The following is a 15,260-nucleotide window of genomic DNA, read 5'->3' on the forward strand; positions in this document are numbered from 1 at the left end:
TGTGCGCCTGCCTCTGGAGTCCCCCAGTCCCCTCAGCCCCTCAGCCTCGCAGGGTCACTCAAGGCTCAGGTAACCAGGGCCAGCCAAGGCTTGTGCTGCCGGCAGTGGCAGCAGCAGAGGTGTGATGGGGCATCACTTTCCCCTGATCGCCAGGTTGCCTCCTGCCCCTGAGGGCTCCCAGACTGTGAGAGGGGGCAGGCTATGCTGAGGAAACCCCCTTCCAGTGCATGAATTTTCATGCAACAGGCCTCTAGTGATGTTATAAATATCCAAATGGCCCTTGGCAGAAAAACGGTTCCCACCCCTGGACTAAACACTACTAGGGAATTGGTGAATTTTCTTAGGTGTGATGATGATACTGTGGTTACAATAGATGTTCTGTCCTCTAGAGATGCAACCTCACGTTTTAGGGGTGAAGTACTATGATTACTGCAGCCTAGGAATTGGTGCTGCAAAAATTAAAAGAAAAAAAAGATAAAAGTTAATGTCAATTATAGTTGAATTTAAGTGGTAGGGATTTGGCTGTTCTATCTACTATTTTCCCAGTGGTTCAGTATGTTTTAAATTTCTCATGACAGAAAGTTGGAAAACAATTCACCCACGTTTAAGCCCCCCTTCTTTTGCAGGCTTTTGTTCTAAGTTTCAACTGTTTTTATATTTTTAATTAAACCTATTTTTATTGACTTCAGAGAGGAAGGGAAAGGGAGAGAGATGGAAACACCAATGAGGAAAGAATCATTGATTGGTCGCCTCCTGCATGCCCCACACTGGGAATTGAGCTTGTAACCTGGGCATATGCCTTAACCAGGAATCAAACCTTGACTTCCTGATTCATAGGTCGATGCTCAACCCTGAGCGACGTTGGCTGGGCAAACCTCAACTGTTTTTAGATGAAATGGCATTTCTTAGGAAAGCACTCAGTACAACAAAATTCTACTAAAACAGTGAAATGTGCAATGCTCTGGACTCAATTCTAACTAGAATTTACCTGTTTAAATCATATCCTGTTTCAGCAGCTCCAAGAAAAGATAACAACCTATTCTTCTACTTCCTTGTGCTTATCAATGTGATAATGGATTTATTGAGGAAGGAAAAAGTTGGATAAGGAATAGATCTGTTATTAAATTTTTTAATTTTTTACCTAGAGTATCCTGTGCAAAAAAAACAATTATTTTTAAAATTACATTGTTTTTTTGAGTATTAAACTGATTTATGTTCACTGCAAAGAATATCATGCCTCCAATGTGGGTTGCCTGGTTGCCATTTCATACTTTAGCTTATATAACCTGATTCTTTCTGAGAATCAAAAGCACTTTCCTGAATGGCACACTGCTTCCACCTTAGAAAAATGGCAGAAAATGGTAAACTTAGCAAATACAATGCTCTGGTACCAGATCTGCTGTGTGAAATCAAGACAATCTCTTTTGTTTTGTTTATGTTTTAAGATTTTTATTTTTGAACTAGAGGTCCGGTGCACAAAATTCATGCACTCGCTGGGGGGGGGGGGGGAGGACCCGCGCATCCCTCAGCCCAGCCTGCACCCTCTCACAGTCTGGGAGTCCTTGGGGGATGTCCAACTAATGGCAGGGGAGCAGGCCTAAGCCAGCAGTTGGACATCCTTAGCACTGCCGAGGAAGTGGGAGAGACTCCCACCATTGCTGCTGCACTCGTCAGCCATGAGCCTGGCTCAGGGCTTTTGGCTGAGTGGCACTCCCCCTGTGGGAGCACAATGACCACCAGGGGGCAGCTCCTGCGTTGCATGTCTGCGCCTGGTGGTCAGTGCGCGTCATAGCAACCAGATGTTCTGCCATTTGGTCGATTTGCATACTAGTCATTTATTATATAGGATTACAAATCACATTCAATATTGTGTGTGTGTGTGTGTGTGTGTGTGTATTAGTTTCAGGTGCCCAGCACTGTGCTTAATCATTTATAGAATTTATGATGTGATTCCTCCAACAAGTCTAGTACCCATGTGGTACCTGTCATAGTTATTATAATATAATTATTACTCTTGATGCTGTACTTTACATTTCTGTGACTGTTCTGTAAATATAATCCCTTCCCTTTTCACCATCAAGATGATCTTGAGTCTCAGTTTCCTTATATTTATAAGGATAGCAGCCCTGGCCAGTGAGGCTCAGTTGGTTGAGTGTTGTCTGTGCACTGAAAGGATGCCATTCGATTCCCAGTCGGGGCACACGCCCAGGCCCAATGTTGGGAGTGTATGCAGAAGGCAGCCAATCGATGTTTCTCTCCTCTGTCCCTTCCTCCCTCTCTCTCTCTCCCTCTCTCTCTCTCTCTCAAAAATAAATAAATAAATAAAATATAAAAATAAAATAAAATAAAATAAAATAAAACAAAATAAAAATATATAAAAGAGGATAGTAACAACTATTCTATTTAGGATAAAGGTTGAGAGGATCCAAAGATGGTGTGTAAAAAAGCTTGGGATGTAAACACTAGACAATTACAGCCAATGGACCCAACTGAGCAGCTGTGTGTTTTTGTAATAAAGTTTTACTGGAACACAGCCACACTGTGTCTACATATGGTCTATGGCTGCTTTTGCATTAAAGTTGAGTCGTTACTACAAACCATATGGTTGGCAAAAACAAGAATATTTGTTCTCAGACTCTTGACAAACAATGAATGGCTAACCTCGGCTCTACACCTCTAGTGGCTTTTAACAACCCACAAGTGTGTGCCAATCACTGATCTCAGAGTCCAAAGGGGCCTCTGGAGAACTTGCAGCTGAGTGTCTTCACTAGGCACATGGAACATGGGGTCAGAAAGGTAAAATGACATGTGTAAGGTCACACACACTGGATGTGGAATTCTGAAGCACACCACTGCTACCACCTGGCCAAAACTAGACTCAGAACTTGGAGAGAGGGAGGCCATTTGGGCCTCACGTGGATCAGCTGGTGTCGGGTGACCCGTTTGTAGGAGAAGGTGGAGGTCAGAGGGAGCTGCATCACAAATGGGGATCTTAACTGAAACCTGTCCGTGCCTATAGCAGCAAAGTCTGCAAGTGGGAGACAAGCTTCCATGAGTCCAGGGAGGCTCTCAACAGGCAGCCTGTAACAATCTAGGTCTCTCACTTTCTTTTCTTTTTCTTTTAAAAAAAATACATTTTATTGATTTTTTACAGAGAGGAAGGGAGAGATAGAGAATTAGAAACATTGATGAGAGAGAAACACCGATCAGCTGCTTCCTGCACAAGCTCTACTGGGGATATGCCCGCAACCAAGGTACATGCCCTTGACCGGACTCGAACCTGGGACCTTTCAGTCCGCAGACCGACGCTCTATCTACTGAGCCAAACCAGTCTCGGCTCGCTTTCTTTAAAAAAAAAAAAATAAATAAAAATAATATATATATATATATAAAGGAGGAAGGGAAAGGGAGAGAGCGAAACACCAAGGATGAGAATCATGGATCGGCTGCCTTCTTCACACCTCCCCTTCTCCCCACAACCCGGGATGGAGTCCAAAACCCAGGCGTGTGCCCTGACCGGAAATCCGACTGTGACCTTTAGGTTCATAGGTCGATGCTCAACCCCTGAGCCACACCCGCTGGGCCAACCTGGGTGCCTTTGACCACCCAAGACCCACCGCAGGGGCTGGAGAAGGGGTGATGGTGCTGGCTAACATTTACGGACCATTACTGAACAGAGCTTACTGTAAGCCAAGATACTTTCATGAACTTATTTGATTTCATCCGACCCTTACAAACACAGGTGCTCAAGCGCCGAGATTAAAAGTCACACAGCTGTCAAGAGGCAAAGCAGAGGCTCTCCTCGGCCCATTCGAACGAAGAACCTGTTTTCCGTATCAGGACACGGGGCACACCCCACAGGCGACAGAACGAGGAGGGCACACAGCTGGCCAGGGGGGCAGAGCAGGGGTCCAAACCTAGGGCTTACGGTGAGAGTCCAGAACCCGAATACAAGTTTTTTACTCTCAAGACTTTTTCGGCTCATCCCCTCTCCAAGCGCCCCGATGTCTTCCGTCTCATCCCTCCAGGGCACCCAGAACAGAGCTGAGCCCCGCCAGGAGGTGGGCGGTCTTCAGCCGCCCGTCGGTGCCCACCCTGGGTGGCCGCTGGCCCGCTCCTGGGGCCGCAGAAGACCCTGCACCTGCCGCCTCCAGCCCGCAGGGCGCCGCCTACCTGCCGCGGGGCCGTCAGGGTCCCGTCCACGTCGAAGAGGCAGAGCGCGGGCCCCGGCGCAGCCATGTCTCCGGATCCCAAGCCGCCACCTGACGTGGCACGTCATCACCTGGAACCCGGGGCCCCGGGCTTCCGGGCCGGCCTCCGTGCTGCGGGGCACGTCGGGAGGAGGAGAAGCCACGCCCACCAGGCCTGGGGCTGGCGGCAGCTGTTCCATCCGGACTACAGATCCCAGAATGCTATGCTCCGCACGCAGGCCTGTTACGGCGGAGCATGCTCCTTTAGGGATCCCACTGCAGGTGCGACCCGGAGGCTCCTGCGGGCCATGGTAAGGTGGGGACTGAGGGAGGTGAGGTACTTTGCGGGTGCAGCTCAGGCCTGCTATTCGCAGGGTGCGCGGGAGAGAGCTTAGCTTGAGCCACGCTCTGTTATTCCCCGGCTTCCCCTGCGCTCAGGTCACGTGCGACACTAAGACTCACTGAGCACTCACCCTGAATCAGGCCCATCAGTGCCCTTGAGGGCTTTAAAACCACATCTCTGTCAGTATGTTCTGAATCCCCATTTGGAAGATGAGGAAACTGAGGCTCGGATAGGTGGAGTAGCTTGCCCCAGGATCCACAGCTGGCGACTTTAGGAGTCAGGATTGGAACCCAGATCTGGTTGCAGAACCGAACGCATCTTCCGGGGCACTATCCAAGGGGTGGGACTGTGCGCCTGATGGAATCCCTGTGCTTCTGTCGGACGCCTTCATCCCTTTCTCTTCCTCCATTCTTCCCTCTTCCCCCTAACTAGGCTAAAAAAACATGACCTTTTAGCACCCAGATGATGCTTAACCTGGTAGAGACTCAGAAAGTTATTGTGCTAAGTATCTAACGGGATTGTTTGGTTTCCTGCTTGGGGAATTGTTCAGCCAGCCTTATGGCTCCACTGCCCAGCCCACAGCTGGCTCTCCCTGGGTCCTTGTTTACTGAGTGAAGACTGAACTTGATCCGCCTGGAGGAAAGAGGACCGGTGTGAGAGTCAGACTCGGCCCTACCCACTGGCTGTGTGTGTTTGGGTAAATTTCTTACCTTCTCTGGGTTTAGTTTCCTCCGTGGTAAAGAGGTTCCTGTTTCACATAGCGAGGCAAAGCTTCTGGCTTTCCCTTCCCCCTCCAGGTGATAACGGCACCCTCACAAGATGGGCGGGAGCCTCCGCATACATGCTTTGCAGGTGTTCATTGGGCGATGAGCGTGGTTGAGTTCTATGAGAGAAACAGTCTCTTGTCTCCCTTCCAGGCTGCCCTCCTCCGAGCTGTGTCGTGGTTGCCAGGGCTGACTGTGTGCAGGAGGCCTCTCTACGGGCTGCAGTGCTGCAGTGGACAGGATTTCAGGAGATGGTTGGGGAGCAGGTCGCCCACCTCGAAGGAGACACCACCGGGTACAGAGATCGAGAAATTCCAGATGATCTACCGGTTCGAGGCTATCAGAGCCTTTGGGTACGTGTCTAAGCTGAAGGTGGCGCAGACAGCTCTGACCGTGGTGGCTCTGCCGCCGGGCTTCTACTGGTACTCCCAGGGCCTCATGACTTACAATGACCTGTGCCTCATGGGCGGGATAGCCGGCTTCGCCCTGGCCATGCTGTACTGGATGAGCTATTTCTTCCGGAGGCTGGTGGGCATCCTGTACGTGAACGAGTCTGGCACCACGCTGCGAGTGGCCCACCTGACCTTCTGGGGCTGGCGGCAGGACTCGTACTGCCCGGTGGCCGAGGTGATACCTATGTCAGACACCGAGGACCGGCCCCAGGAGATTTTCGTTCGGATCCAGCAGTACAGTGGGAAGCAGACCTTCTACCTCACCCTGCGCTACGGACGCATCCTGGACAGAGAGCGCTTCACACAGGTGTTTGGGTCGCTGGACGCGCTCAAGTGAACGACTGGGGACTGGGCTTCTGGGTTGCCCTGGGTTGCCTGGATCTCCGACTGAAGGCTGAGGGTGTGGGCGAGGCTAACGAAGGGGATCTGACAGCCGGAGACCTTGCCAGGCCCCCTGGGAAACGTGACTGTTGGGATGAAGAAAACCAGGAGGTGGACGCTAATAACCCAGCTTAGGGAAACGGCGTTGGTGCAAATGCTTAACCACACTTGCGCATGACAGTCAGTTAGATAATGGGCAGAAGTTTCTGTTAAGAGCCAGTTCTTGGAAGAAGCTATGCCCGGTTCTCTCTACACACAGTGCTGTGCAGTGGGGAGGTGGTGTGGCAGGGGGAACGCTGGAGTTCGAGACAGAAGACTTGGACTCTGTTTGTCCTTAACTCCCTGTCCTGGGTCAGGTGACTGAGTCTCTCTGGGCCTTGTTTTTCACATTTGTAACATGGAAAACCCTGCCTTTCTCCTTGGATGGGTAGGAGAATAAACAGGAAATGTCAAGTACTATGCAAACACAACATTAAGTGTTAGTTCAGAGGTGATGGCTTGGTGGACCCAGCAGCAGGTGGGACTGGGGTGAAGCCTAGAGGTGGGTCATTTCGTTCCGTCTGATGGTAACTGCACAACTGGGGCAGGAGTGTCATCCGAGCAAGCACAGCATACCTGCCAGGACTCCACTACCCAGAGGTCTCAATGCCTCTGTGGACGTGTTCCTCGGCCAATTTTTTGCCTGAAAAATAGGTTCTCAAACCCTGGCTCCCTGTGCAGGGTCACCTGGAATGATTTTTAAAAATATTGTTACCCAGGCCCATGACTAGGTCCCCCAGGTGGTTCTCATGCAGCCTGGGGTCCCACCACACTGGGAAGTGAGAGCCCGGATTCTCACCAGCCTGGGCATGAAAGAACTTCCACTTTGATGCTCACGCAGAACCAGCAGAGGGCACACACAGCGAATGCATTACCTATGCCTTTATTCCTGACCTAAAAATCACAGATCACGTGACAATGGGAATTGGGTTAGGACTTCTACTATGCCTGTAGGGTAGGGCAGCACCTAAGAGCTGTCTAAGAAAACCCCGAATCAATATCAACTAAGACAGCAAAACTCCCCTGTGCTCAACCCTTGTAGATTCTGGTAGAGCTGGATACCTACATTTTTATGCCTCCCAGGTAATTCTAAGCACCCCAACTTCTGAAAACTACTGTGTGGGATTTACCATTCCCCACAACTGCAGCAGCTTCTCAGAGAATGGAAGTGGGCTTTAGATTCAGGTGGTGGATATACTGGTGATTACCCTCCTTGACAACCATTCCAAAACAGTAATCTCATAGAAATACCCAAGCATACGTGTGAGGATGTTCACCGAATGTTCCTAATAGCAAAACAGACAAAACCACCAACAAAATGAGAAGTAAGCTGAGTTCCCGTTAGTAGGCAACAAGGTTAAACAAATGTTGGTAAACTGTAATTAAAAAATAACATTTAAAAAAAGTTGGTAGATCCATACTGTGGGATGGCACGTGGCCCTTGAAAGGAGTGAGGTGGAGCGTCATCCTGTACCAAAAGGTGGGTCTGATTCCCAGTCAGGGCACATACCCAGGCTGGGGGTTCAGTCCCCTGTTGGGCGTGTATGGGAGAGGCAACAATTTGATGTTTCTCTCTGCCTTCCTCTTAAATCAAAAATAAAAAAAGAGGTTGAACTACTAGTATATCTGCTGGCGTGGAAGGGTAACCATGGGATAGCATTACATGGAAAAAATAAGTCCCAGAACAATGTAGTTTTATGTGACCATATTTGTGTTAAAAAAAATGCAAATATTCCAAATGGTTATCAGTGATGACATCTGGAGAGAGGATAGGGAAGGGGGGGGGGGGGGCGGCGTGAAATGAAGGGAAGACTTCCACTTCCAACTTGATGTCCTAGTATTTAAAATGTTCATAATGAGTACGTCATCTGTCTTAATAAAGAAAAAATGCTGTGATAAACAGTCTTTTTCGCCCGTCCTTTCCTCTTCATGTCAGCTCCCGGGACTTGAGAGCTGAGCTGATGGTAGGAAACGGTCACTCATCGACAGTGTCAATGGGACGTGCCTGTGTTTGTCCCCCGTAGCCTGGTTTTCCTTCCTGTCAGCTGAGAACTGTGTGGACGTGGTGTCCCTCCATCCAACCCTGGGCTGTACTATATATACTTTAAACGCAGGGAATGGGCCTGTAGCATGTCCGTTTTCATATGGTAGTTACTATGGACTGAGTTGTCCCTAAAATGCATATGTTGAAACCATAACCCTCACTGTGATGGTGTTTGGAGCTGGGGCCTTTGAGAGGTGACTAGGGCTAGATGAGGTCCTGAGGGTGGGGCCCTCATGTTGGGGTTCATGTCCTGATAAGAGGACTAGACTGCACTAAAGAAGGCCATTGGAAGGACATAACCAAGAAGAATGCCTTCCGCAAGAATCTGACCATAGCCCTAGCTGGTTTGGCTCAGTGGATAGAGCATCGGCCTGCGGACTGAAGGGTCTCAGGTTCAATTTCGGTCAAAGGCACATGCCTGGGTTGCAGGCTCGATCCCTAGTAGGGGGCATGTAGGAGGTAGCCGATCAACAGTTCTCATCATTGATGTTTCTTTTATCCTTTTCCTCCCTCTCTGAAATCAATAAAAATACATTTTTAAAAAAAAATCCTTATAAAAAAAAATCTGAACATGGACCTCCAGCTCCCAGAATGTGCTAAGACAATGTTTGCTGTTTAGGCCATCCATTTATAGCCGCGGGGCTGACTAAGACAGGGTCCTCCAGACCTGGGTGAGGTCGGCTCACATTGGGTGAGGGACGGTCACATTGTGCACAGCTTAGAGCTGTTTCCAAAAAACAAGACCTTGTCATAGGGCCAGCGGGTCCTCCCTGGCCCCATCGTTAAATGGCCATGTTAATGCATCCCGGAACAGATCAGGTGTGCCAGCGCTCATGGGCCGGCCTGCGGTGAATTGCCCAAATAACTTTTTTTTTTTTTTTTTCTGCTTTATGACTTCAGGACTTGACTCCCCAAATGGAAAGCAAAGTCCCTTTTGACCCCCAGGCAGAGTCCAACTTTTATGGTCTTGTTTTGATCCCACAGCGTTCAACTGTAAAATCTTGGCTGATTCGAGGTAATCAAGCAGAGCCGATACCATCTGGCCTTGTTTGTACCAACTCCAGTGGCAAAACATCCGTTTTACTTATTAACCATTGGACTGTATTCCAGGATTTGGTGGAGTTTACCTGTCTTGGAAAGTAGGATTTAATATTTACAAATAAGGAACTTCACTCTGACAGGAATATGTTGTTTAGAGCCCTGTTGCACGACACTATTTCCAGAGACGAAATGGCGAAAGGAAGTACCATGTATTAAGCTCCTGCTCTATGCCAGGCGATTATTACACGATTTTATTTAATCCTCCCAGCAACTGGTCAAGTTAGAGAGCTGGAGAGAGGCAGTAGATGTGGGGTGAAGCTTGTGGCTTTGATGCAAGATGTCTCGCCTGCTTGAATCCCAGCCCTGGTGCTTTCTAGCTGTGACCTTGGGCCAGTTACACAGTCTCTGTGTGTGCCTTGGTTTCCTTACTATAAAAGCACACACTCAGGGTGGTTGAAGAGACTGGCTTATCACATGAAAAGCACTTAAAATAGCTGTTGGTCCAAGGAAGCGCTCGGTAAGTGTTAGCTGGCATTATGGTTACCAACCTCTACTTGCAGATGAGGCTCTGAGAGGTGAAATGACTTGGTCAAGGTCACCCCTAGATAGCAGCAGAGTTGGGTCATTCTACTGCCTGTCCTGCCTCCCCAGTGGGGAAGAAGTATAGAAAATAGAAAACAGATAGTATTTGACCTTGAGGTCCTGGCATCCACCCGCCTTAGGGACTGTATCATGTTTAGGATCTCATACCAGGCTGACCAGTTCAAGTTCATGCTCCAAGGCAGGTGGTCAGAGCAACTGTGAGAAAGGTCATGGAGTCCTTGGTAGTCCCTATCCTCCACCAATCCCAGGCTGACAGCATGCATTTACACACACACACACACACACACACACACACACACACTCACACACTTGATTACACATGTCATCTTTCACACATCCGTGTGTATCCTGGCTTTCAAGCTGTGTGATTTTGGGTAGGCTCCCCTAACCTCTCTGAGCTTCAGCTCCCTCATATTAAAAGTAGGCACATAAATACACAGCTCGTGGGTTTGTTGTGAAAATCACAAAGTGCCAGAATATGCTTGCACATTGTAGATGCTCAGCAAATGATACTTATCACTGTGTGTATTTCAAAAATACACGTAATGGTAGATACTCCAAGTCAACTGTTTCATAGACATGTCTGAGCTGAGGGAAACCTTGGAAGTTATGTGGTCCAACCATACATTTTACAGGTTAGGAAAAGAAGGGTGATGGAGGGCCACTGAGACAGTTGGGAGCGGAAGTGAGACAACCCACCTCCAGGTCAGGACACCAAGAGGGGAAGATCCAGCTCACAGGTGCTTCCTGAGCCTCTCTCTGGGCCTCCCATTGATTCCAGTCAGTCATGGGCTTAGCCCCCAATGGGCCTGGAGAGAATCGGGTTTAATTGGTTTGGGGTGGGGCCCAGCATTGGGGTTGAGAAGCTCTTTAGGGTGACTCTAAAGTGCATCCAGTGTGGAAAGTCACTGTCCTGTGTGTTTTGGATTCTGTGCCTCTCTCCCTCTCTCCACCCATCCCATTGTTGTCCTATTAGACCACCAAGTTCCCGAGACTGTGACAGTGCCCTGGCCAGTCTCCCCACCCTGTCTGTCATTGTGAACACTCAGGAAAGTCTTCCTAAAACTCACGTTGGAATATTCCCCTGTTCCAAACCCGCAGTGGCTCCGTCACTGTGTGGAAGGCCCCCCACCCCCCACCCCTCAGCACAGCACAGAGGCCCTCTGACCTCATCTCCAGACTGTTCTGCTCCCCTCCCTTTGTGATCTGGTGACGCTGCACAACACAGAAATGCCTCTGCCTTCAGTGAGCCATTCTCTGGATCTGGAATGCTTCTCCCTTCTCTGAGTCCCTGGAGCAGTTCCTGCTCAGCCTTGAAGAGGAAGCTCAGGGTGCATCTTCCACCCCAACTTAGGGTCTGTCCTTTGTGCGTGTACAGCATCTAGGGTCTTCCTGTCCCTCCCCCCCCCCCCCCCCCCCCGTCCTTACGCTGGGTTGCTGTGACTTTTGCCCCACTAGGTGAGCTGAGGGTAAGGACCACACCTTGTCCATCCCTATCACCGGTATGTCCCTGATGGACCCTGAAATGAAGGGCCTCACAGTGCTACCCAAATCCAATGCAGACTTAGAATGTTCCCCAAAGACCTCTCTGAGAGGTATATAATAGGTGCTTAATAAGTACTTGCCAGCCCTGGCTGGTGTGGCTCCTTTGCATTGTTCTGGGCACAAGAGGTTCGCAAGTTTGATTTCCGGTCAGGGCACAAACCCAGGTTTCAATTCAATCCCCAACTGGAGCACATGTGGGAGCAACTGATCGATGTTTCTCTCTCACATTGATGAGTTTCTCTCCCTACCCCTCTCCCTCAAATCATATCTTTAAAAACAATACTTGCCAAATAATTACTTGAAACCATCTCCAAACAAAAAGGCCACATTTACTCCGACGTTTCCATTATAAATATATTTTTTTAAATTTAACAAGACTGATTAACACAGGAAACATTGAATGGATAGAATTGTGCATATGGTCGTCAGTTACACTGTGACATGTGAATTTGTTTATCATTTATTGGCACTGTCAACAGAATACTGTAAACAAGATCACTTTGTATGCGCAGGTTGGCGATGCTCCTAGCTATGGTACCATGAGCTACTAGATAGATAGATACGTATAGATATCCTAAGTGTGCACGATTTTGCATGGTTACTGAGTGTCAGTAAAAATTATAAAAAAACGCCCATTTATAATAAAAAGGAGGATGGACTAAGACTTGCTATCACTGGACCTTGTGTTCTGTAAAAGTGACGAGATGTGCTAGGGACATTTACTGAACTCTATGGCACTGACATATGATGGTCCCTTTCCAGCCCCTCGGCCACAGCGGCACTCCTCCCCAGGCTCCGCCCTACGTGGAAATCTGCCCACTGCACCCCACCTGAGTTCTCACCACCTCCCACGCTCCTACCGTCTCGAGCTCCGTGAGAATTCTTTTCCTCGAAATCCTTCCAGCCATCCCCCGACCCCCAAAAGCAGATGTCTCCGAAACCCTCAGGGCCTGAGCCAACAGGAACTTGATAAATGGCTTAAAACGTTTTATGAGAATGACTTCCCTTGGTAAGAAGTGGGTAAGCCTGGCAATGACTTTCTAGATAGAGTGGTTCCATTTTTTCTGTCAATGCCCCCTGGGAAGAGAACACAATACTGAAGCCACTCTCTCTACCACAGAGAGGCAGGTTTCTGATTGTGCCTTCGCTCAAAAACCTTCGGGACTTTAGGAATCTTACTGTATGTTTGCACCCAGGGCCGAAGTTCTCAGGACAAATCACACTCACGCCGAAAGATGAATTGTGGTTTGGTATGCGTTTTTCTTGTTCAATAAGGTCTTGAATTCCTGGACTACTGCCTGTGGGATCTGGGTCCCCAGGGAAAGGTGTGGGACGGGGACCTGGTAGGTCTCTGCACATGCTGTTCCCTTTCTGCAACACTGTTCCTTGCCTTGCTTTTTGGCGAACTCTTGCTCACTCTGCAAAACCCTGCTCAAACATTACTTTGTCCTTGAAACCTCTGCTGACCCTCAGACGGACTGGGGCAGTCCCTCCAATTTCCGGATGCTCCTCTGTTACAGCACTAGCCACTCAGCTTTGATTATTGGTTTAAGAGTCTATGGGATGTGAGTCCCTTACGGGCCGGGACCATGCTTTATTTGTAATCCTAGTGGTTAGGACTGGGCCTGGGACAGAGCAGGTATTTAACGCAAGTTTCATGAATGAAGGATTGAATAAGTAAATATGCAAACGAGTGAAACCTCACAGAGGGGGGGTGGGCATACATCTCCATTTAGCTGGCAGCGTAAATGGCCTTGTTCACGGCAGAACTCCTTCTTTAAAGCAATGGGTTAGCACTGACTGCAAGAATTCAAAGCGAACCGGGACTCACGGGTCTGTTGTGTCTGTAAGACAGTCACTGACCAAGTCTCTGGATGGTTAGTTCTTAGAAGGAGAACCTGACTATGCCTGTCTTCCCAAACCGTCAGCGGTACCATCGGGGGCAATGGCTTCCTTTGGGACAGAGGATACAAGCAGACTTTCTCCCTCTCCCCACGAGACAGCCCTCACGGCTCTAGGACTACCGGGTGCTCTTCATAGGAGCCGGTGAACTCAGTCAGTTCCCAGAATGCCTAGCCTCAGAGGAGTCCCCTTAGCCGCAGCCACAGTGCAGTTAAGCCTTTAGGGACATGGGCCTGGGACTCCACACCCGTCTGTGTCAGGAAAACCTCTGGTTTGGAGTGGCAAGGACAGGGTCACCACCCGAACTTACAGCCTTCTGTTCCCTGTGCGGAGCGCAGCGCCTTGGGCTCGTGATGCTCCCCTCAAGAAGAAATCTATAATACTTCAGCAACAGGCTAGGCTGCCTTTGGTGGAACCGCTAAGCTATTCCTAGGTTGCTCAGCAGTGGAGCACAGCTGGGTGAGCCAAAGCGAGAGGAAGAGCCCCGGGGTGAGGGTCCAGAGGGCAGCTGCCAGGGGCCTGGGAGACAGGAGGAAGGGCTTTGCCCCGGCCCTGGGCTCCCGCTCCTGGAGACTGGCTGATGCTTCTGTCCCTGCAGCTCCTGGGTGTCCCCGTGTGCCCCTCCTCAGGCTGCAGGTTTGTTTCCAGGGGCCTCAGTTCACATTTAACAGGGGGTGAACTTGGGGGAATGAAGGACGGCAAGTAAGGACCATCCAGGATGCCACCTGGGGAGTCGCCAAAGCCCCGTCCAGGACTGGAATCCGCAGCTGCCCTGGGAGGAGTGGCCCAAAGCTGCAGAGGCCGAAGACCCCTCCCCACACCCCCTGGCTCAGTCCTCATGTCCCTACAATCCTGCCTTCACGTGACTGTCCTCTCCTCCACTGAACTGTGCGGGCTCGCTCAGGGCTCCAGGGGTTGGGTGAGGGACAAGCATGTTTGTTTGCACAGGGCGAGGGAGCAGCAATGATCACAGAATATGGCACTTGAGAGGGACAGGAGCCCAGGAGTCCCAGCCACCAGTCCCAGAGCATTCCCCTGACTGGCTTCAAAGACGCTTTTGGGGTCAAGGTTGGGCAGAACCATGGCCAGGACCCTCACGGCCCTTCCCAAGACTCTGTCCGGGGCTCAAGCAGATTTTCTGGCCCTAAATCCAATAGTTGGCATCTTTACCGATGGGCACCCTTGGCTCTGCAGGGAGGAAAACCAAAGCCTGTCCCTCCGTCCTCTCCCCTCCCCCCAGCCACCAAAACCGTTCCCTCCCACACACTACCCTTCAGTTTATGCATTCGCCTCTGATACTTTAAGTGAAAACATGAATTAGGCAAACTAATCATTTGACAACTGCTGAGATCAGGGCTTTCTCAGAGCAGAGTGAGTGGAAATGGCTTCTTTACTTGAAGTCGGCTAAGATGTCGCTGAAAATATTGAGGAACAGGTGTGCGTGGTGATCCCTGAAGACCAGAGTGGGGCGGAAGCGGATGGATTTGTCGCCACAGCCTCCCAACACCACGCCTGAAAGAAATGGCAGGAGGCCGGTTAGGAGTCCCGGGCTGTGAGAGCCGGGAGGGTGCTTGCTTACACACGGGGAACCCCCAAGCCACTCTACTATCCGGGCTTCCGGCTATCTTTCCTTCCACGCACCCATCCATCTTCCCCTCCCTCCCTCCTTCTCTCCCTCCTTTGAACTTTGAATGTCTGCTCGGCTGCCCCTGAACTGGGTGGGAAAATAGAGAAATCCTGAGGTAAGTCCTTGCCTTCCGGGACTCATGGTGTGGTGGAGAAAGGAAATAAGTACATTAGAGAAAGTGAGGCAGGTCGGAAGCAGGCATATGAGCAGAGCTGTCACCGAGGAGGGACAGACTTGCTTATTTTAAAGGGCAACTTCACATTGACATGCTGGGTGTCCTTATGCCAATTGTTTAGCGTCTCTGAAACTTAGCTTTCTCCTTTAAAGAG

General features: G+C 49.8%; 3 protein-coding genes across 6 annotated transcripts in view; 1 reads left to right on the forward strand and 2 right to left on the reverse strand.

The window, feature by feature from the left end:
- The window catches only part of PMM2 (phosphomannomutase 2), a 32,576-nt gene extending 28,273 nt beyond the window's left edge, over window positions 1-4,303 (reverse strand). The window contains exon 1 of the mRNA XM_084881171.1: window positions 4,174-4,303. Within this exon, the coding sequence (XP_084737297.1) occupies window positions 4,174-4,239 (66 nt within the window). The 5' untranslated portion in view covers window positions 4,240-4,303. The remainder of the gene's footprint in view (window positions 1-4,173) is intronic.
- On the forward strand, window positions 4,238-10,426 carry TMEM186 (transmembrane protein 186; the record flags this gene model as incomplete). 3 transcript variants are annotated; one of them, XM_084881157.1, is made up of 2 exons in its annotated part: window positions 4,238-4,501; window positions 5,451-10,426. In XM_084881157.1, 2 exons carry the CDS (start codon window positions 4,238-4,240, stop codon window positions 6,084-6,086), a joined length of 900 nt encoding a protein of 299 aa, XP_084737283.1. In that variant the 3' UTR covers window positions 6,087-10,426. The 3 variants fall into 3 exon arrangements, with proteins under 3 accessions (XP_084737283.1, XP_084737285.1, XP_084737284.1); XM_084881159.1 differs by lacking the exon at window positions 4,238-4,501 and adding an exon at window positions 4,670-4,873; XM_084881158.1 differs by lacking the exon at window positions 4,238-4,501 and adding an exon at window positions 4,901-5,230.
- A 1,285-nt stretch (window positions 10,427-11,711) lies between these two features.
- ABAT (4-aminobutyrate aminotransferase) overlaps window positions 11,712-15,260 on the reverse strand; it is a 78,757-nt gene continuing 75,208 nt past the window's right edge. For both annotated transcript variants that reach the window (XM_084881135.1, XM_084881136.1), the window contains exon 16: window positions 11,712-14,816. In XM_084881135.1, the coding sequence (XP_084737261.1) occupies window positions 14,695-14,816 (122 nt within the window). In that variant the 3' untranslated portion in view covers window positions 11,712-14,694. The remainder of the gene's footprint in view (window positions 14,817-15,260) is intronic.

Source organism: Pipistrellus hanaki (assembly GCF_964339955.1).
Source record: "Pipistrellus hanaki genome assembly, chromosome: 4".
In the NCBI taxonomy this organism is placed as follows: domain Eukaryota; kingdom Metazoa; phylum Chordata; class Mammalia; order Chiroptera; family Vespertilionidae; genus Pipistrellus; species Pipistrellus hanaki.